We start from the raw sequence: 19,811 nt of genomic DNA, 5'->3' as shown, positions 1-19,811 counted from the left end.
GCTGCGGAGCTGAGGAGAAGGGATCCCAGCCCGGTCTCTGCCCACCAGCCCATGCCCAGAGATCACTTGGGACGTTTTTTGCAAAGTAAAACCCGAGGGGCTGCGCAGGCTGTGAGTGCGGTGGGACACGCGTGCATCTATCCCCTAAAGCAGCAGCTTGTGCTCCAGCCCCGGCTCTTGCCAATGACAGAAATTACCTGCATGTGGCCTGGACGAGCGGAGGGGACAGGGACGGGGCTGTTGGGGTGGGAAGCCTGTGTCTCGGGCGGGCGAGGGCTGTGAAATGGCACTGAGGGCCGAGGGCAGGTCTGAGCTACGTGCTGCTGCAGGTGGGTTTGGGCTCTTCTGTTTTGCCAGTGGTTTTATCACACGCAAATGTTTGCCGCCCTTGCAAGCTCCTCTCCCCGCTTCCTGCGCAGCGCGTCTGCCCCTGTGCAACCGTCTTCTGCTTTCGTGTGTGGTTTGCGCTCCGAGCGCCAGAGCACCGTGCCGCCTGCGCGGAGCGGGACGTGCACCGAGCTCTGCGGCGCGGCTGGCTGCTCGCGAGGGGTGGAAGCGGCATGGAGGTGAAGGGGAGCCTGGTGCTGCTCCTCGCGCTGCTGATGCCCTCTTCGGCTGGGCCGGGTGAGCGGGGGGCTCGGCATCGCTGCCCTTGGGGGTTTGGCAGCAGGCGCGCAGGGATCCGGTTGCTTCACGCGCTGGGGGGCTGCCGGCTGGATCCCCCCCCCCCCCCGCCTCTGGGCTCGGCGCCGGCCCTGTTCGCCCAAGCCGCGGCAGCACCCGGACGGGCGATTCTTTCCCCAGCAGCCCGGGGCTGGCTCCAGCCTTCCGTCATCGGGGGCCACGAGGCCGAGCCTCACTCCAGGCCCTACATGGTGTCCATCCAGCTGCAGGAGGTTCACGCCTGCGGGGGAGCGCTGGTGCACAAGCAGTGGGTGCTGACGGCTGCCCACTGCCTCTCCCAGACGTGAGCAGGGGACGGGCCGCGTCCTGCCCGTGCCGCGGGGCCGGGCGGCGGGGAGACGAGCCGGGGCGGCCCCGCGCTCCCGCTAACGCCGGCTCCCGGCGCGGCGCAGGATGGTGGCCCAAGGGAAGGTGGTGGTGGGGCTCCACAGCCTCAAAGAGCGCCGGGCCTCCGGGCAGAGCTTCGCCATCCGCAAGGCCTGTCCTCACCCCGGCTACAGCCCCATGACGATGGAGAATGACATTCTCCTGCTCCAGGTAGGGCCGGCGCCGGCCGCGGGGTCCGGGGCGTTGCGGCAGAACCCGGGTCTCGGCTCCCCACCGCCTCTCGCTCCCGCCTCGCCTTCCCCGCTAGCGAGGGAAGCTGCTCCTTTTTGCTGGGAAGAGCCTTGCAGGGGGCTGGCCGGGGGCAGGACGGGAGCTGGGGGCAGCGAGCAGCAAGGAGAAGCCCCGTGGCGGCACGTTCGGAGGTGCCGGCGCGCCAGGAAGCGCTGCCGGGGAGGGGGGCGCGGAGCCGAGCAGCTCCGCACGCACCCGCAGCCGGGGGCCCGGGTGGGTGACGCTTCCTTTTCTCGCCTCCGAGCGCCTGCACAGCTCGGTGACATCCCCGGATGTCACGCCGCCGTGCCCCGCGCCGCCGGGACCCCCGGGCCTGATGCCGACCCGGCCGTGCCCGCAGCTGCAGGGGAAGGTGCGGCTGGGCAGGACGCGGCGGCTCATCGGGCTGCTGCGGCGGGAGCCGGCGGCCGGGGCGGCGTGCAGCGTGGCCGGCTGGGGCAGCAGCCGGGCCGGTGGCCGCCCCGCGCCCCGGCTGCGGCAGCTGCAGGTCACCGTGCTGGACGCGCGGATGTGCAACAACAGCCGCTTCTGGAACGGCGAGATCGGCCCCACCATGATCTGCTTCCAGGGCTGCCAGAAGGGCTCGGCACCCAGCAAGGTGAGGCCGGTCCCGCGGGGGTCCCCGGACCCGGCCGGGGGCTCGGCAGGGCACGAACCCGCCTCCGTGCAGGGCGACTCCGGGGGCCCCTTGGTGTGTGGGAAGAAGGCGGCCGTGGCCGGCGTGATCTCCTTCACCAGCCGCAACCTCACGGACCCCTTCAAGCCGCCGGTGGCCACGTCGGCGGTGAAGCACCGCAAGTGGATCCGGAAAACCCTGCGCGCCGGCTGCACCCCCCGCCCGGGCGTGCGGGACGCACAGACCACCCCCTCCTACTTACACCGGTTTGCTTTTAATTTTTAATACTGTCCAGAGTCCTGGTAAAATAACATCCTTAGTACATACATACAGCGATGGGGGAGGAACCGGGAGCGGGCAACGGGCCGCCGCAGACCCCAGCGCGTTTCTCCGCAGGGGAGAACCGCCGCCGGCGCTGGGACGCGGAGGAGAGACGGGGACGGGGCCGCGGGGCCATGGGGCCGGTGCCTGAACGCAGCGTTGCAGCCAGATACGCGGGTCGGGCACTGAATCGCGGCGTTGGGGAGGGGGGCGGCGGGTTCCCCGGGGGCTTTGGCCTCTGGTCCTCGCTCGCACGCGGTGCTGCGTCCCCCAGCGCGGTGCCGGTCGGGGCTGGGATCTGTCCGTGCCCCATTGCAGAGCTCCCCCACGGATGTGCATGTCCCGGGGCCCCACGGGTGTCCCCACAGCCCCCCTGGCATTTCCTTGCAGCCCCCGTGGGCGTCCCCACAGCACAGGCACGTCCCCCCCCCCGGTCGCCCCTGCACCGCTCGCGGGCGATGGGCAGAAAGCCAGGCAGTGCCCCGGGGATGCCCGCAGGCACCAGAGCCCGGGCTGCAGCCGGGACGCTGGGGTGGGCAGCGGGGACACCCAGGGCAGGGGGACACCGAGGCGTGCGGGTCCCTCCATCCCCATCACGGGGGTCCCGCGTGCTTCCCGGAGCTCGGCGTGCCGGGGTGGGGGCCGTGCGGGGCCGCGGGCGTAGTCCAGTCCTGGGTGGACCCGTGTCCGCGGGGACGTGCCGGGGCCCTCGCCGCGGGCTGGGGCTCTTCCCCCCTCCCCGGGGATCGGGGCGGTGCGGATGGGGCGAGGGGCCCAGACCCTTTCCCTGGAGCTGGGCACCCCCGGAGCCGGCTCAGCATCCCGGCCCCCTCCCCAGGCAGCACCCCGCTCCCCGGCCTGGCGTCGCCGCCGCCCCCCAGCATCGCCCACAGGACGCCTCTCCCCACGGCCGCACGCTCTGTCTCGTGACGTCTCTCCCTGCCGCGATCCCCAGCTGCATTTCCAAGCGGAAGGCGGGGGGACCCCCCCCTGATTCCCCCCCATTTTTTAATAAATTAGCTGATTAGTGGCGGAGCTGGGTGTTAGTGCTGATGCGAGAGCTGAAGCATGCAGCGGAGCCCCGTGAGGCGTTAAGGCTTTGCTTGGCGCAGTCCCGGAGCGAGCGCGGCCGGACCCGCTCCCCCAGCTCGGCCCAAGCGGGGCACGGACCCCCCCTCGCCCGCGGGCAGCCGGGAGCGTCACCTTCTGCCCCGGAGCCGCCGGGGGCCGGAGCACGGCAGGGACCCACCTCCTCCGCCAGCATCACTGCATCCCGCAGAGGGATGCGGTGCCGCTGCCATGGAAACGTCCCGCTTGCTCCAGCATCCTGGTACCCGCCGCGGTCCCGGTGTCCCCGGGCTCGGCCTGGCCTCCAGCGGCGGATCCGGTGGCACTCCGTGAAAATACAACCAAAGGCGGGGTGGGGAACGGGTCGGGGTTACTTGCCGTTCTCCAGCCGTCCTGCGTCTCCTTCCCCGTTGAAACGGTCCCGGCCGGCTCCGAAGGCGGACGGCGGCTCCCGGGCGCAGGGGGTCGGCGCTCGGCTCCGGGGGCTGCTCCCGCTCCGGCGGCGCGGGGACCCGCGCGGAGGTGGTTTATCTGCAGCAGCTGCTTAAGCCTGGATTTTCTCCACCGCCTTGTCGGCCACCACGGCCACGGCCATGGGGCTGGGGACGTAGTTGAAGGGGGTGACGCGGGCGGCTCGGCTGGGCGAGCCGTGCCGGCTGCCGGGGAAGCTCCCGCCGGCCGCGGGCTCGTGGCCGAAGATGGGCAGGGGGCCCTTGGCGGGGGCCGGGCCCTCGCCGGTGCCGGCAGCGCGGCCGCACTCGGGCCCTGTGCGGCTCTCCAGCGTGGGCGAGGTGCTGGAGTTGGTCTTGGCGGCGGCGAAGTCCTCGGTCTGCACCACGGCATCGCTGGTCTTCCTCGGGGTGCCGGGGCTCGCCTCCGCCGCTGCCTCCTCCTCCTCCTCCTCCTCCTCCTCCTCCGCGGCGCTGGCCAGCGGCAGCGCCGAGGGCGGCAGCGTGCTCTTGAGGATGTGCGGGATGTCTTCGTCCCGGATCCTCCGCCAGGTGCCCTTCATCACCAGCGGCGGCGGCTTCTCCGCCGGCACCGCGGGACCCTCCTCGGGCCGCCGCTGCCGTCGCGGCGCCGAGGCCTCGGAGGCGGCGGAGAGCACGGAGGAAGGGCTGCCGGCCCTCCTGGCCCCCACGCTGATGTTGGGCGAGGACGAGTAGCGCTTGAAGGGCTCGGGCGCGGCGGCACCGCTCTTCACCGGCAGCCGCGACGGGCTCTCCGAGCTGGTTCTGCGCGGCGGCTTGGGGCCGGCGGGCGCCCTGCCGCCGGGCTGAGCCCTGGCACCGAGGGGCCGCGGGCCGGGTGCCGCCGCCTTGGCCGCCTTGAGCTCCTCGCAGCGGGACGAGCAGAGGAAGACGGCGGGGAGGGCGGCGCGGCTGCGCGGCGGCGGGGAGGCGGCGGGGGCCGGTGCCAGCTCGGCACGGTGCCGCAGCAGCAGGCTGGACGACTCCTTGATGAAGGTGAGCTGGCGCAGGAAGCCCGAGCGGTCCGAGTCGCTGCCGCTGGAGCGGGCCGACGCCACGCGCACCAGGTCGAGCCGCCCGGCCCCCGGCCCCCCTCGCCCGCCGCCGCCGCCGCGCAGCTTGGCACTGCCCGCCTGCTCCTCCAGCGCCGGCAGCGCGCCCCGGCCCGGCAGCGCCTTCTTGCTGGGCTTCTGCATGAAGGGGATGCGCACGGGGGACTTCTGCGTCTTGTGCTGCTTGGCCGCCGGGGACTTGGGCGCTTTGCCCGGGGCGCCCGGCGGCGGGGAGCTGCCGCCCGCCTTGCCCCCCGGCGCGGGGCCCGGCCTGGCCAGCTGGGAGGGCGACGGCAGCTTCTTGGGGGCGGGCTGGGACGGCGTGGAGGTGCGGGAGGAGCCCGAGGACGGCGGCCCCTTGCCCATGCGGGCGGGCGGCGTGGTGCTGCGCTTGGGCAGCGCCAGGTCGCCCAGCTCCGAGGGCTTCCCCAGCCGGTGCAGGCTCCGCGACCGCTGCTGGCTCAGCGACGGGTTCTTGGCAGGTGCCTCAGGCTTCGCCGCGGCGCTTTTCTTGGGGGTGGCCCGCGGGCTGGGGGCCTCCTTGGCCAGGCTGGGCATGTAGATCACGGTCCTGCCGCGGAAAACCACGGGCAGGTTCGGCATCGGCTTCGGCGGGGCCGTGCTCCTGGCCGCCCCGGCGCTCCTGCTGCCCGCGGCCCTGGCCTCCGGCACCTTCTTCCCCTCCGGAAAGCCCTTGCCGTGCTCTCTCTTCTCGGCCTCCAGGCCGGCCCCCGTGGCGGCCCGTTTCTTCTCCTTCCTCTCCAGGGAGAGCTGCAGGGTGGAGCCGACCGAGAGCCCCGACACGAAGGAGAGGATGGAGTCCGACTCGGAGGACGGCTCCCGCGACAGGGACGCCGCGGCCTGGTGCAGCCAGGTGACGATGGAGTTGGCGCCCTCCTGGATGGCTTTCCACTCCACGCTGTCCAGGTCGGAGCCGCGGTCGGAGCCGGCGTCCTCGGCGGGGCGATGCCTGGCCTCGGGCTTCCGCTCCCTCCCGCCGACGCTCTTGGCGCCGGAGACCGCGAGCTTCTGCTTGCGCTCGGCGGTGCGCCGCCGCGCCGAGGGCCGCCGGCGCTTGGGCATGGCCGAGCCGATGCACTTCTGCAGCAGGTCGTCCTCCGAGTTGAGGCTGAGCGAGCTGGGGGAGCCGCCCCGCGCCTGCCCCGGCGCCTTGCCGGCCCGCGCCCGGGCGGCTTTGCCGTGGGGCTGCGCCCGGCCCTCGCCCTCGGAGAGGTCGGCGTCGCTCAGGGAGCTCATGGAGGAGCTGAGCGAGTAGCACGGCGGCGTCTCGTCGGCGATGAGGTTGTGCTGCAGCTTGGCAGCCGCCTTCGCCTTGGCGGGCGCCTGCCGGGCGCTCGGCTCCGGCTCCGGTCGGGAGCTGGAGCCGCTCCAGCGCTCCCTGCGCGGGGCCCGGCCGGGCTGGGCTCTCCCGCCCGGCGCATCCCTCCCGGCCTCTGGCGGCTCGTCGGAGTCGTGCTCGTAGAAGCAGTAGACGGCCTCCTCCGTCGGCGTGGTGTGGCACAGGGACTGGAAGGCCACCCCGCCGCGGCCGCCGTCCTCGCGGGGAGCTTCCTTCCTCCCGGCGCCGCTGCCGGGACGGGGCCCGGGGCTGCCGGTCCTGCCCACGTCCCGCTCCAGGCTCGCGCCGCTCTTGGAGGGCGCCCGGCCCCGCTTTGCCTCCGTGCCTTGGCCCCTGCTCGGCTGCGCCGGGCCGGCCCCGCTCGGCGCTGCCTTGGGCTTGTAGGCTGAGCTCCCGCGGGTCGGCGTGGAGCTGCTGGAGGAGGACCTCTTCCCCGCGGTGCCGCTGGCGCTCCCCGGCTCCCGGTGCCCCCCGGGCAGCGCCGCCGCCGCCTCTCTCCTCTCCGGCCTCTTCCCGGGGCCGCGCTGGTGCTCGGCCTCCTCCTTGGCGGGGTAGCGGAGGGTCTCGTCGCTGAGCGAGGCGGCGCTGGAGAAGTTGACGGGGGTGCCGTCCGCCGAGTCGGTGAAGGAGTCGTCGTCCTTGAAGAGGTCCCGGGTGGTGGCCCGCAGGTGCTTGGGGACGCCGGGGTGCGCGTGGGCCGGCACCAGCATGTAGACGGGCACGTGCACGGCCTTCTTGGTCTGCGGGTGCAGCACCTGGCCGGAGAGCAGGGAAGTCTTCACCTTGCGGAAGCGGGAGGGCATGGCGGAGTTGATGCACTCCTTGAGGATCTCGATGTCGTCGTCGGAGTTGGGCTCGGGGCGGTCCGCCCTCCTCCTGCCCTCCAGGTACCGCTCCTCCCGCCTGTCCTCCCGCTTCTCGTGGGCCACGAAGTTCAAGCTGTTCTTCTCCGGGAAGGTGGGCATCAGCTTGAGCTCCACGTCTTTCTGGACATAGTGCTCGTGGAGGGGCAGGGCGCTGAGGCTGGACGCGCAGGAGAAGTTCTCGTTGGGCTTCTCCACCGTGAAGTAGACCATGGAGTCCAGGTCCTGGGGCAGCTGGAAGCGCTCCTTGAAGTCAGTGATCTCCATGAACTTCTTGACGTTGTTCTCCCACTGGATGTTGAACTGGCTGGTCTCCTTCTCCGGCTGGCACCCCAGCTCGAAGAGGGGCGTCTTGCTGCGGCTGGGCGGCATGGTCTGCCCGGGGCTGTCGGGCAGCTCGCTGGGGCTGATGGTGCCGCTGATCATCTCGCTGCAAGGGTCGCTCTGGATGGAGCTGGCGATGGACGGGCTCTCGAAACTGCCCAGGGAGCTGACGGAGCTGCACCGGCTCATCACCAGCGGTGTCTCCTGGATGTAGTTCTCCGAGGAGCTCGAGGGTGTGAGGTCCTCGTGGCGTGACGGGGATGACTCCCGCAGGAAGACCTTGTCACGCTTCTGGAAGGGGATTGTGATGGGCTGGGAAATCCCAGCTGGCGTGGCTGGGCCCGGATCCACCGCCTTCTCCTTCTCCTGCCTCCCGTCCTCAGGCTCCCCGTCCCCTTCCTCCATCTCGATGATCTCCAGGGAGGAGTCGCTGTCAATGTCGTTCTCGCTGTGGCTCTGCCCGTCCAGCACGTTGTCGGCCGAGGAGAGGGAGGAGAGCGAGCTGCATCGGGAGAAGCAAATCGGGGTGTCCTCCACCGAGTACTTCTGCACCGACTCCTGCTCCGCCGTGGCTGGCGGGTGGGCAGACAGCTTCTCCGGGATCTTGCTGAGGGTCTCGGCTGTCTGCAGGAGCACAGGGGGCAGCCAGGCTTGCTTTCTGCCCAGCAGCGAGGCGTGGTGGCCGGCATTGGCCAGCCCCCCGGCGCTCGCGGCCGAGCTGCTCTTGGCCAGGCTCTCGAGCAGGGGGATGTGCTGGTAGGACGGGGAGAGTTTGATGGTGTGGACCTGCGGGTCGGAGGAAAGCTTGCTGCCTGCGTCCTTCTTCCATTCGGGCTCCTTGTCCAGTGCCTTGGGACTGGGGAAAGTCACCGTCTTCTTGGCTCTTTCGGGCAGGTCTCTCTGCTCCGGCTTCTCCGGCTCCCCTGGGTCTTTGGCCTTGAGTGCGGGTGGCTCGATCCGCTCGGGCTTGTTGCTGAGGATGTTCTTGAGGTCGAGCCTGCTGGGCCGCTTCTGGTACCGCTGCAGCTCCTCGCGGTAGTCGAGGAAGGAGGCCCGGGTGCAGGGCTTCATGTGCTCCTTGGTGCAGTAGCCGTCGCTGGTGCTGCCGCTGTTGAGGCTGTCGTTGGACAGGCTGGTGTAGGCTGTCTTCAGCCGCAGCAGCGTGTGCGCCCGGCTCAGGGTCTCCCGCTTCACGAAGCCGCTGGTGTCCGAGAGGCGGCACGGCGAGCAGGACTGGGCACGCGCCTCGTGCGCCTCCTCGGCGCCGTACTGCCAGTCCAGGCAGTGGTCCTCGGAGCTGAGGCTGAAGCTGTCGTCTGAGGAGGTGTGCATGGTGGAGATGTCTTCCACCAGCTTGTCGATCTTGGCCACCGTGCTGGAGATCTTGTTGGCCAGCTTCTCTGCAGCCAGGGAAACGTCGTCCTCTGGCAGCGGTGGCCTCTTGGGCTCGGGCAGCTTGCTGCTCGTGTCCTTTTCCGGCTCCGGACACCTCCTCTGCGTAAGAGCCCGGGGCAGGGCCTGGCCTTGGAGGAAGGAGGAATTGAGGAACATGGAGAGGACGGAGGCGTTCCCTGTCTCCACTCCGGTCGAGACGTTGGGCACCTCGTCATCATCAAAGCAGCCGGAGTCGGAGGCGTAGTCCTTCACGAGGCTCTCCATGTGCCGCATCGGCTTCTTCACGCTCTGGCTCTTCAGGCTCTGCTTCTCCATGGTGTCAAAGGTCTCGGCCAAGTGCTTCGCATCCAGCTCGGCCTCTAGAGCCTTCTGCTTCCTCATGTAGAGGGAGGGCATGCAGGAGCCCGGGGAGATGACGGCGGCATCCTTGTACTTGGGGGGCCGGTTGGTGAGCAGGTTGCGGAGGGCGGCAGCGCTGCCCATGGCGATCATCTTGTGCTTGGAGTGGATGAGGTTGCGCAGCATGCTGACGGCGCCCAGGTCCCAGAGCAGCTCCTGGTCCCTGGGGCTGCGGGCGGAGAGGTTCCAGAGCGTGCCGCAGGCGTTGCTCACGATGGTGAGGCTGTGCGAGCGCAGGTGCTGCAGCAGCGTCTGCAGGCAGTTGTGGTCCCGGAGCACTTGCCTGCGGGACACGGACCACCCCGACCGTGAGCCCCACTGCTCCGGCGGAAGCGAGCACGGAGGAGGGAGCTGGTGGCCAAGCCACAGCCCGGGGCGATGGCAGAACACCCGGGTCCCCCACGCCCCAGCTGGGAGGGACGTGCGTGGCATGTCCCCAGTGGGGACCACATCACCTTCCTTCTCCCTGCTCCGCGTCCCTGGGACAAGGCGCTCCAGGCCAGCCGGGCCTCTTCCAGCGAGGAGCAGGAGGGACCGTGCATGGGGCGAGCAGGAGGGACCGCCACGCGCCCCGGGAGCACCCTCGGGCGGGCTTGCCCGCTGCGGGAGCAGCTCCTGCCGCCCCGGCCGCCCTCACCTGTAGTCCTCGCGGGTGGCGATGAGGCTGGACACGTTCCTGAGGATGCCGCCCCCGCTCTCGATGATGGCCAGCGAGTTGCTCTGGCACTTGTAGGTGAGGGTGCTCACCAGGAAGCCCAGGGCCCCCTCCACCACGCAGATGGCAGCTTTGTTCTCCGTGCTGTGCGCCGACAGGTTCCAGAGCGCGCTGAGGACGCTCTTGAGAGTCGACTCCTGCCCGGGGACAGGTCCCCGTCAGCCCCCGCCGCCAGAGCCCCCTCGCCCCGCTGCAGAGGGCCCCCCCGCCCCCCCCCCCCGCCCCGCGCTCACCTTGGCGGCGTGCAGCGCGCACTGCGTCAGCCCCGTGACGCTGCCCACCTCCCGCAGCACCTTCTTGCTGTTGATGTCGGCCCTCCAGGAGAGGTTCCTCAGGATGCTGGACACCACCTGCGAGGGCAGAGCGAGGGCACGGGCAGTCCTGCGCGCCGGGGCTCTCCTGGGCGTCCCGGCAGCAGCGGCACCCCGGGGCGGCCCCGTGCTGGGGTGCGTGGCCTGTCCCCGTCCCCGTCCCCGTCCCCGTCCCCGTCCCCATCCCAGCCCACCCACCTGGTGCAGCTCCTCGCTGTCGGAGGCCAGCTGGGCCACGATGGCCTCCATGCAGCCGCGGCGGGAGCACAGCGTTGCCTGCGGGGAGGATGGGCGGCGTGAGCACGCGTGCCGCGGTGCCCCCGGACCTGCTCCCGGACCCGCCACCCCCCCAGACCTTGTTGACCACGTCGCCGAAGGTGAGGTTGGTGAGGGCCATCCCCGCGTAGCGCCTCAGCGCCAGGTTCAGCGGGTCGCTCGTCATCTTGTGCATCTCGTAGTCCACCTGCAGCAGCTCAGCCACCGCCTGCAGCCCACCTGGGGGATGGCGGGGGACACGGGGTGACACGGGCCCGGACGCTTCCCTGGTGCCACCGCCTGTGCGCCAGCCGCGAGGGGCAGAGACGCAGGGGGTGGTGGAGACGGCAGGGCATGCGTGGAGGGCATCTGCAGCCCCGAGGCCTCCCCGCTGCGCCGTGCAGGGACGGGGACGGGGACGGAGCCCTGCATCCCGGCTGCCGCCCACTCACCCAGCTCGTTCATGGCGCGCCGGTACTCCTCGTCGAAGGAGAGCTTCATGATGGCGCAGGTGGCCTGGCAGATCTGGGGCTCGATGGGCACCGGTGCTGCGGGGGAGCAGGGTTGAGTCGGGCCGCACACCGGGGCCAGCCCGGCCCCCCTGTGCCCCAGCGAGGATGAGGGGGGTCCTGAGGGCTCGCAGGGCTGAGCATGAGCAAACCACCCCCCTCGATTGCCCCCTTTCTCCACGCGCCACATGCATGGACATGCGGCCACGTGCACACCGCAGGCTGCGACCCGATGTATGCACACACGCATGCACACGCCTGCGCACGCCGGCACCCTGCTCCCCCCGCACCTGCACCACCCTCCGGTGCATGCACACGCCCGCCCGCGCCGGCACCCTGCTCCCCCCGCACCTGCACCGCCCTCCGGGCCCTTGCCCCCGTCGCGGCTCTGCATCTGCAGCCAGTCCCAGCAGGTCTCCGAGTAGGAGCGGATCTGCTCCAGCACGTGCAGCACCCGCATCTCCTTCTTGGCCTGGCCCTCGTCGGGCTGCGAGAAGACGATGTTGTGCAGGGCGGCGTTGGCCCGCATGCGGGCGTCCTTGGCACCAGCGGGGCTCTCGGGGGGCCCCGGCTCCCGGTCCGTGTCGTGCAGGATCTGGATGAGCAGGGGCAGGCAGCCCGACTTGCGCATGGCCAGGCAGCTCTCCTGCGAGCTGGACATGGCCAGCAGCGTGCGGGACATGTCGTCCTTGTCCCGCGTCGCCAGCATGGACAGGAGCCAGAAGACCACCTCCACCTGCGGGCCGGGCAGCCGCGGTTACGCCCTGGGGCCGGGCTGCGTCTCGGCTCCGGCGCCCGGCGGGGCCGGCTCCTACCTTGCTGTTGCCCAGGCTGCCGCCCCCGTCTTCGGGGTGGGTCGGGATCTCGAGGCTGCTGTCCTCCTCCATGCCCGGCAGCTTCCCGCAGAGCTGCGGAGGACGGGACAGGCGGGGCCGCGTTGCAGCACGGCCGGTCCCGGTCCCGGTCCCGGCTGGCTCGTGGTGGCCACGCCGCGACCCGGAGAGGCCGAGCGCGCCGTGCCCCGCAGCGATGCACGGCACCGCGCCTTCCCCACGCACCAGGCGCTTTGCACAGCCCCGGCTGCACCGCTAAATTCTGCAGCATTTCTCAACCGTTGCAACTGCTGCTTTCTTAAATGCCGCAGCCGTATTTTTAAGCTGAAACCGGAGCTGAGCAGCGAGCGCTGCCACGATAACGTGCGCGGGAGAGGCAGCGCGTGGGTAATGAGCAGGGAGGGAAGCGGGGACCGTGTCAGAGCTCGCACGGGCGGGCGATCGGGGTGACAGCGAGGCTGTGTGGGATGTGGGGGTGATGGAGAGGACATGGAGGTCATGGAGGGGCCGTGCAGGACCGGGGAATGATAGAGGGGCTGTGTAGGACACAGGGGTGATGGAGGGGCCATGCAGGACACAGGGGTGATGGAGAGGCCATGCAGGACACGGGGATGATGGAGAGGCCATGCAGGACACGGGGGTGATGGAGGGGCCATGGAGGACATGGGGGTGATGGAGAGGCCATGCAGGACACGGGAGTGATGGAGGGGCCATGGAGGACATGGGGGTGATGGAGAGGCCATGCAGGACACGGGAGTGATGGAGGGGCCGTGCAGGACACGGGGGTGATGGAGGGGCCGTGCAGGACGTGGTGCTGATGGCGGTGGCGGTGGCGGGGCCGTTGCAGGCGGCCGGGGGCAGCCGTGCCTCCCCCCTCGCGCGGGGCCGCCGGCAGATGCTGCGCGGGGCCCGGGCGGGCGCCCGCTGCTCGCCGTGGCCTAGTTCTGGTCTCCATGGCAACTGCCCATTTCACGGTGCCCGAGCCACACAAAGCCCTGGCTGTGCCGCCGGCTCCCGTGGGGCCGGGGAAGGGGACGGCGAGGGGCCGGGGACGGCGGGGAGGCTGCGTCCGGTGCCCCCCCCCCCCGCCTCTGCCGCCTGTCCCGCGGGGCAGAGCCGGGACGAGCATCCCCCGGCCAGCCCCGGGTTCGGCCCCGTTACCTGCGGCTCCGACTGCTGCACCTTGTCCTGAGCCTCCATGAGCTCCTTGTCGATCTGCTCCAGCCGGGATGCCCGGATCTGTGTGCGTGGAGCGGGTGTCAGCACGGGCTGGGAGCCCCTTGGCACCCCCAGCCCCGAGAGCTGGGCACGGGCTGGGAGAGCTGGGCACGAGGGTGCACGGGGCTGGGAACAAGGGTGCACAGAGCTGGGGAGAGCTGGGCACGAGGGTGCACGGGGCTGGGGACGAGGATGCACAGAGCTGGGGATGAGGGTGCTTGGGGCCAGGAGGTCTGGGGACGAGGGTGCCAGGGCTGGGAGAGCTGGGCACGAGGGTGCCTGGGGCTGAGGGTGCTCAGGGCTGGGGAGAGCTGGGCGCGAGGGTGCCTGGGGCTGAGGGTGCTCAGGGCTGGGGAGAGCTGGGCGCGAGGGTGCCTGGGGCTGAGGGTGCTCAGGGCTGGGGAGAGCTGGGCGCGAGGGTGCCTGGGGCTGAGGGTGCTCAGGGCTGGGGAGAGCTGGGCGCGAGGGTGCCCAGGCTGGGGGGCCGGGGGAGGACGGCGGTCGGAGCACTGCGGGTGCAGGACGGGAGGAGCGGCCGGGCGCCGGTGGCCCTGACCTGCGCTCGCTGCACCATCTCGTCGGCCGTGCCGAAGCGCTCCTCCATCAGCGCGCGGATGTGCTGGGCCTCGAACTCCAGCTGCTGCCGGATGAGGTCCATCTGCATGGAGAACTGCGGAGCGGGAGGCGGCGTGACGGGGGGCCGGGCCGGGCCGGGCCCCCCCGGCGGCCCCCACTCACCGTCTCCACGTGGGGCAGCTCGTCCAGGCGCTTGGAGAGGCTCTGCAGCTGCGTGTAGTACCAGCCCTTCTCCTTCTCCTCCTTCTCGATCTCGCCCAGCAGGAAGCACCTGGGGAGCGCGGGGCAGCGCCCGTCAGCGGGGCGTCCGGGCGGCACAGCCGCGCAGCCCCGGCAAGGCCCCCCCCGGCCCCCCGCGCGGCGGGACGGGGCCGGCGTCACCTCTCGCGGTCCAGCTCCTCCAGGAGGCGGGTGGTGGCCCGGCTCGGCTCCCCGGCGCCGTCCTTGCCGCGGGCCGCGGCGGCGTGCAGCGGGCTCTCCTGGGGGCTGCGCCCGGGGCCCGCCGGCTCCACGGCCAGCGCGGCCGCCGGGAACTTGAGGTTGTAGAGGCTGGTGATGTCCATCTGCAGCGCTGGGGACGGGGGGGGCGGGATGAAGAGGGGCTTGGCAGCCGGTCCCGCGCTGCCCGCGGCGGGCAGAGTTAAGGGGAAAGCCGCCCCGGGCGCTCCGCGGCATCCGGCCGGAGCCCGGCTGCCGACCCACCTTTCAGCTGGTCCAGCACCTCCGTCTGCCCCGAGGACACCATGACCCGCGCCTCCTGCTCCAGCTTGCCCTGCAGGTGCTTCAGCACTTCCTAAGATAGGCACGGGGGCGTTGGGGGGGGGGGGTGGAGGCAGCCGCGGGTCCCGGCGGCCCCTTTCCCGGCGCCGGGCTCACCTTCATGTCGGAGGTCTCATTCTCCAGCTTGGAGAGGTGGTTGGAGTTGTCCTCCAGCTCGCGGCGGAGGTGGCTGTTCTCCTTCTTCAGCGCCTCCACCTGCCGCACCAGCTGGTCGTACGAGGCGATGGAGCCCGACATCTTCAGCTCCTCCAGGGCCTGCCGGGGGGGGGGGGGGGGGGAGGCAGGTGCCGGTGCTGAGCCCCCGGACGCCTGGGACCGCCGCAGCGGGGGGACGCCGGGGCCCCCGGCTTGCACCCAGGGATGCGCCCGAGGTCCCGGTGCAGCCGGGGATGTGGGGCCCCTCGTCAGCAGCTCGGGAGGGGGCCGAGGCTGTGGGGCAGAGCCCTGTGGGGTGTGCCCCCCCCCGAATACCCCCCCATCCCACTGACGAGGTGCCCCCCCCCGGCATGGGGTCAGCATCCCACCCCGCGGCCCCCGCCAGCCCCCGCCTGTTTCCAGCCTCGCCAGCCGCTGCAGCCCTCCGCTCCCTCCCCCTTTGTCTCGCTTTTGTCTTCTCCTCCCTTTCTAATTATCCCCCGCTTTGTTCCTCCCGCAGCGGGGGCGACCCCAGCCCCTTCCCAGTGGACCCCCGGCCCCAGCCTGGCCCTCGCCACCCCCCCAGGCCCCCGGTCCCCAAACCAGCGGCAGCTCCCAGCCGCAAACCTGCTTGTCGCCACCGTCGGCACCCGCGGCCGCCCCTCGCACCTGCGGGGGGGGACGGGGACTGGGGGGGACACGCGCACGGCACTGGCACACGTGTGTGGGGATGGGGGGGGCAGGGATGGTGCCAGCACACATCTGCACGGGGGGGACGGAGATGGGAGGCCCGAGCAGGCCAGGCTGGCAGCGCCACTGCCCCACGCTGCCTTCGTTGGAGCCACGGGTGTGCATGGCTGTGCGTGTGCGTGCACTCGTGTGCTGTGCATGCGTGTGTGTGCACACGCGTGTGCGTGCACTCGTGTGCTGTGCATGCGTGTGTGCACATGCGTGTGCGTGCGCATGCATACATGTGTGCACGGTGCGTGTGGCTATGCATTCATGCGCACACAGACACGCGTGTGCGCACGCGTGTGCAGGCACGGCAGGGCGCCTCCCATCACCTCCCTCCCCGTCGTGCCCCAACTCGCATTTGCTTGGCGTGAGCAAGTGCCCAAGGGTGCCCCCCCCCCCCCCCCCCGTGTCCCGGCAGCGCCAGGGCCGGCTCAGAGCCCCTGGCCGCCCGCGGTGTGGGCTCAGGGCCAGGGCGGCAGCCGCAGGCCCCCCCCCCCCCCCCAGCACGGCTGCCCTGGGAGCAGCAGCAATCGAGTCCCACAAATTGCTGCCTTTGTTCGTTCCCAGCCAAAGTTTCCCAGGAGCCGCATCGGTGGCATTTAAACACCTCCCAGAATCGCCACTGGGGCCACTGCTGCCCCCCCCCCCAACACACACACACACACACACACACACACACACACACGAGGCAGGGATGCAGGATGAGGGATGCAGGATGCGGGATGAAGGATGAGGGATGCAGGATGGAGGATGCGGGATGAAGGCTGCGGGATGCAGCCCGTCTCCGTCTCCCGTTGCCATGGAGACAGCTGGCGTGGCCGCGGCAGGCGGGTGCGGAGCAGGGAGCGGCCATCGGATATCGACGGGGCTTCGCTAACGCAGCAAATGTGCCGGCAGCGACCGCATCCCTGAGGCTGGCGCGGAGGGAGGCCGTGGTGGCAGAGGGGAGCCGGCGGCGCCTGGACCAGCTCCTTTCACCTCCTCCATCGCTCCCTGCCCAGGGCCGGGGCTGCCAGGGGCTAAACTGGGGGCAGGGGGGTGCTGAGCACCCGGACTCCTGGGCCCCCGCGCCGGGAGGGCCCAGCGCAGCGGCGGTGCCGCGAGGCTGCAGCGGCGGGGAGGGGCTGGTGCTCCGGCACCTGCATTTGCGACACGTCTAGACAGCGCTGGGGAAGGGGCAGCCGCGGCTGCAGCTCGGGTGCCGGCACCCCGCTGCTCTGGCCCCCGAGGCGGCCCCCCCCCCCCAACGCTGTGGATGTTCGGGGCCGGGGCCCAGCCAGGGCCAGGGGGGTGCGGTGGCCCCCATCGCCTGCCCGTGGGCTGCCCTGGGTCCGGCCAGGGCCCTGGATCCAGCCGGCAAGGTCCCAGGGGCCAGAAGCTGCAGGAGAGCAGTGGGTGGAGCAGCAGCATCTGCACTGCCCATGGCACTGCACTGCTCTGCTCTGCACTGCCCACGGCACTGCCCTCTGCGCTGCACTGCCCTCTGCGCTGCACTGCACTGCACTGCCCTCTGCGCTGCACTGCCCACGGCACTGCCCTCTGCTCTGCACTGCCCTCTGCGCTGCACTGCCCTCTGCGCTGCACTGCCCTCTGCGCTGCCCGCTGCACCACGCTGCCTGCTGCCCATTGCACGGCTCTGCACGGCTCTGCACTGCCCATTGCACTGCTCTACCCACCGCACTGCACTGCCTGTGGGCCTAGTCCTCTGCTCTGCACTGCCAACCTCTGCGCTGCCCTTTGCACCGCTCCGCCAGTGCTCTGCCCTTTGCACTGCCCTGCCCATGGCAGTGACGACTGCAGTGCTCAGCGCAGCACCCATCGCAGCGCCCATCGCAGCACCCATCACAGCACCCATCGCAGCGCCCATCGCAGCACCCATTGCAGCACCCATCGCAGCACCCATCGCAGCACCCGGCCCCTGGCACTGCGCAGCCTGAGCCACGGCTGGCGTGGCCGGGGAGAGCAGGGCAGAGCTGGGGGGGGGGGGGGGGAGCTGCACACTCCCCCCCCCCCCCAACAGGGCTCAGCTCCGCCCAGCCCAGCCTCAGCGCCAGGGAAGGGGCTTGCGGCCCCCAGGGCCCCGCCAGCACCCGGCAGCACCCTGGCAGCACTGGGGGCCACGGGTGGCCCTGGGGCCGCAGCGTCAGCCCGGGGCCGCGGCCGTTCCGCCGGCAGCAGCCGCATCTGTGGCCCCCGCGCCGGCTGCGGCCCCCGGGCCCCCGGGGACGTTAAACAAACAGCGTGTTGTCACCAGCGCCGCTAATTGACCCGGCGGCACACGGTGGCCCGGGGGAGCCCCAGGCACAGCAAAGCCGCCCCGAGGGAGCGCGCGGGGGCACGCATGGACACGCATGGACACGCATGGACACGCATGGGCACACGCACGAGGGCACACGCGTGAACATGCACGAGCACACGCATGGCCACACGCACGGTGACACACGTGAACGTGCATGAGCACATGTATGAACACATGCCTGAATGTGCACAAGAACACATGGTCCCCCCCCCCCACGGCAGCACAAGTGCGCACACACACACACGCACGCACACGTATGCACGCGCACATGCACGCACACGCACACACCCCCACCACTGTTCCCACTCCGCGTGCACCCGCCCCCCCCCCCCCCGGCCCCCATGCGTGTGCACACACATCCCAGCACCTGCAGACAAACCTGGGGCTGCAGCAGGGCCCCGGGGCGGGGTTGGGGGGGGGGGTGATCTCTGGTTGTCCTCTGTGCATTCCCCCCCCCCCCCCCCCAAGCACCCGGCAGCGGGACCACCAGCACCCTGCCCTGGCCACGGGAAGCCAGGCAGGACCATGGGACCATCTCCCCCACCCCCCCCAACCCCCCCCAGCCCCGGGGGCGAGCGCAGGGGCTGATGCAGGCGAGCCTGGGGGCAGCAACAGCCCAGCCAGCGGCTGGGGGCGGTTGGGGGGGGGGGGTGTGGGAGGCAGTGGCTCGAGGGGGGGGGGGGGCAGCTTTTGGGGGTCTCAGCCAGGACGCACGGGGATGGAGCCGGGCCTTGTGCATGATGGTGCATGATCCACCGCGGCCAGGCACCACGGTGGGGGCCACACTGCACCCCCCCCCCCAAGCACCGCGGGGCCTGGCCCAGCCCGGCCGCATCCTGCACCCCGGGGGGGGGGGGGGCCACCCCCCAGCCCAGCATCCGCGCATCCCCCCACCCGGCTCAGCAGCCCCCCCCGGCACCGCCGCCCCCCGCCCGCCGCCGCAGCCCCGCTCGCGATGCAGCGCACGTCGGCAGCCGGGAGCCGCCGGCAGCGCTGGGAAGAAAGGAAGAAAGGCGGGGAGGGAGGAAAAAAAAGGGCATGGAAATAAAAATAACGCCGCTGCCAAGCGGCCCCGGCGCAGGTGCCCGGCCGCCGGCCCGGCCCGGTACCTCATCGCCGAAGAAGGTGGAGTGGAGGAAGGAGAGGAGCCAGAGCAGCCCCATGCAGCCCGCATCCTGCACCGCCGCGCAGCCGCTGCGCCGCCTCGCGCGGCCCCTCCTCGCGCCGCTCCCGAGTGGGGTTTTTCCAGCCCAGCCGAGGCCGCAGCCGTTAGATGGCAGCAGCCGGGCCGCAGGCCCCCCCGGGAGCCCCCGCCGCGCGCGGCCGTCGCGCCCGGGCGCCCCAAAAGCCTCGCCGCGCCCCGGGGTTTGCGCCCCAAACCCTTGGGGTTTGCAGGATCCGGCCTGTCCTAAGCACCAGGCTCGGGGGGCTGCAGCCTCGGTGGCGGCGGTTATGCAGCATCGTCAAGCCCAGGCCCCCCGGTCCCCCCCAGGCGCTGGGCTCGGGACCCCCCCGTCTTGTACAAAGTCCCTGCGTGCGGCCGGGCTCGTCCCTGCCCTGCCCCGGCGGCTTTGCAGGGCCTCCTGTCCCCATCCCTGTCCCCGTCCCCGTTGGCGTGCAAAGCCGCAGCACCGGTACCGGCTGGTACCCACCCGCGGGCGAGTGGGCCCCCCCGGCAGAGCGAGACCCCCGCGCCGGGGACCAGCAGCCCGGGAGCATCCAGCAGGGCCCGGCCGGCCGCAGGCTCTGACCGTGGGGGCCGGGAGGAGGGCGCTGCCGGAGGGGGGGCTGCAAGGGACAGACGGACGACAGACATCTCGCTGCTGCATCCGGGGCTCCCCACGGCCCGCAGCGCTGCCCGCACCCCGAATCGCCTCCGCCGGCCGCGATGGGCGCAGACCGCTCACCCGGCGGTGCCGGGGCACCGGGCCGCAGCCCTCGCCCTGCGCCAGGGGCCGGGACGCGGGGGACCAAGGCGGACGCTGCTCTGGCAGCCGCTTCCCCAGCACCATCCGGGTCGCGGGGCTTCAGCCTCGGGGGCTGGCGAGAGGGGACCTTCCCCAAGGACACTCGGACCGGGCTGTGCCACCACGTCTCCCGGGCTCGCGGGGGGACAGGCTGCGCTGCCCTTGCCGCCATGGAGCCAGCGAGACCCCCCGCTGCCAAGGCGCCTTGGGACGGCGCCCGCCGGGGAGCCAACGTGGGGGAGAGACCTGCCAGCAGTGGGGGGGTGACAACCGTCCCCGCGCAGCCCTGCCAGCCCCCCACTGCGGCT

The 19,811-nt window shown here is 71.8% G+C and overlaps 2 protein-coding genes across 2 annotated transcripts; one reads left to right on the top strand and one right to left on the bottom strand.

The window, feature by feature from the left end:
• The first annotated feature begins 813 nt into the window (after positions 1–813).
• On the top strand, positions 814–2,203 carry LOC112993217 (granzyme M-like). Its single transcript, XM_026116630.2, has 4 exons — positions 814–967; positions 1,077–1,221; positions 1,643–1,900; positions 1,973–2,203. The coding sequence occupies exons 1-4, from the start codon at positions 873–875 to the stop codon at positions 2,201–2,203; spliced, it is 729 nt and encodes a 242-aa protein (XP_025972415.2). The 5' UTR covers positions 814–872.
• On the bottom strand, positions 2,186–18,751 carry APC2 (APC regulator of WNT signaling pathway 2). The gene is made up of 15 exons (XM_064497394.1): positions 18,646–18,751; positions 14,464–14,622; positions 14,290–14,380; positions 13,969–14,158; positions 13,750–13,858; positions 13,568–13,681; positions 12,955–13,032; positions 11,776–11,868; positions 11,312–11,696; positions 10,904–10,999; positions 10,552–10,691; positions 10,395–10,472; positions 10,119–10,235; positions 9,808–10,022; positions 2,186–9,453 (listed from the first exon to the last, which is right to left on the bottom strand). The coding sequence occupies exons 1-15, from the start codon at positions 18,697–18,699 to the stop codon at positions 3,852–3,854; spliced, it is 7,521 nt and encodes a 2,506-aa protein (XP_064353464.1). The 5' UTR covers positions 18,700–18,751; the 3' UTR covers positions 2,186–3,851.
• Positions 18,752–19,811: the final 1,060 nt, after the last annotated feature.

Source organism: Dromaius novaehollandiae, chromosome 25 (assembly GCF_036370855.1).
Source record: "Dromaius novaehollandiae isolate bDroNov1 chromosome 25, bDroNov1.hap1, whole genome shotgun sequence".
Lineage (NCBI taxonomy): Eukaryota > Metazoa > Chordata > Aves > Casuariiformes > Dromaiidae > Dromaius > Dromaius novaehollandiae.
This window is presented reverse-complemented; position numbering and strand designations above follow the sequence as displayed.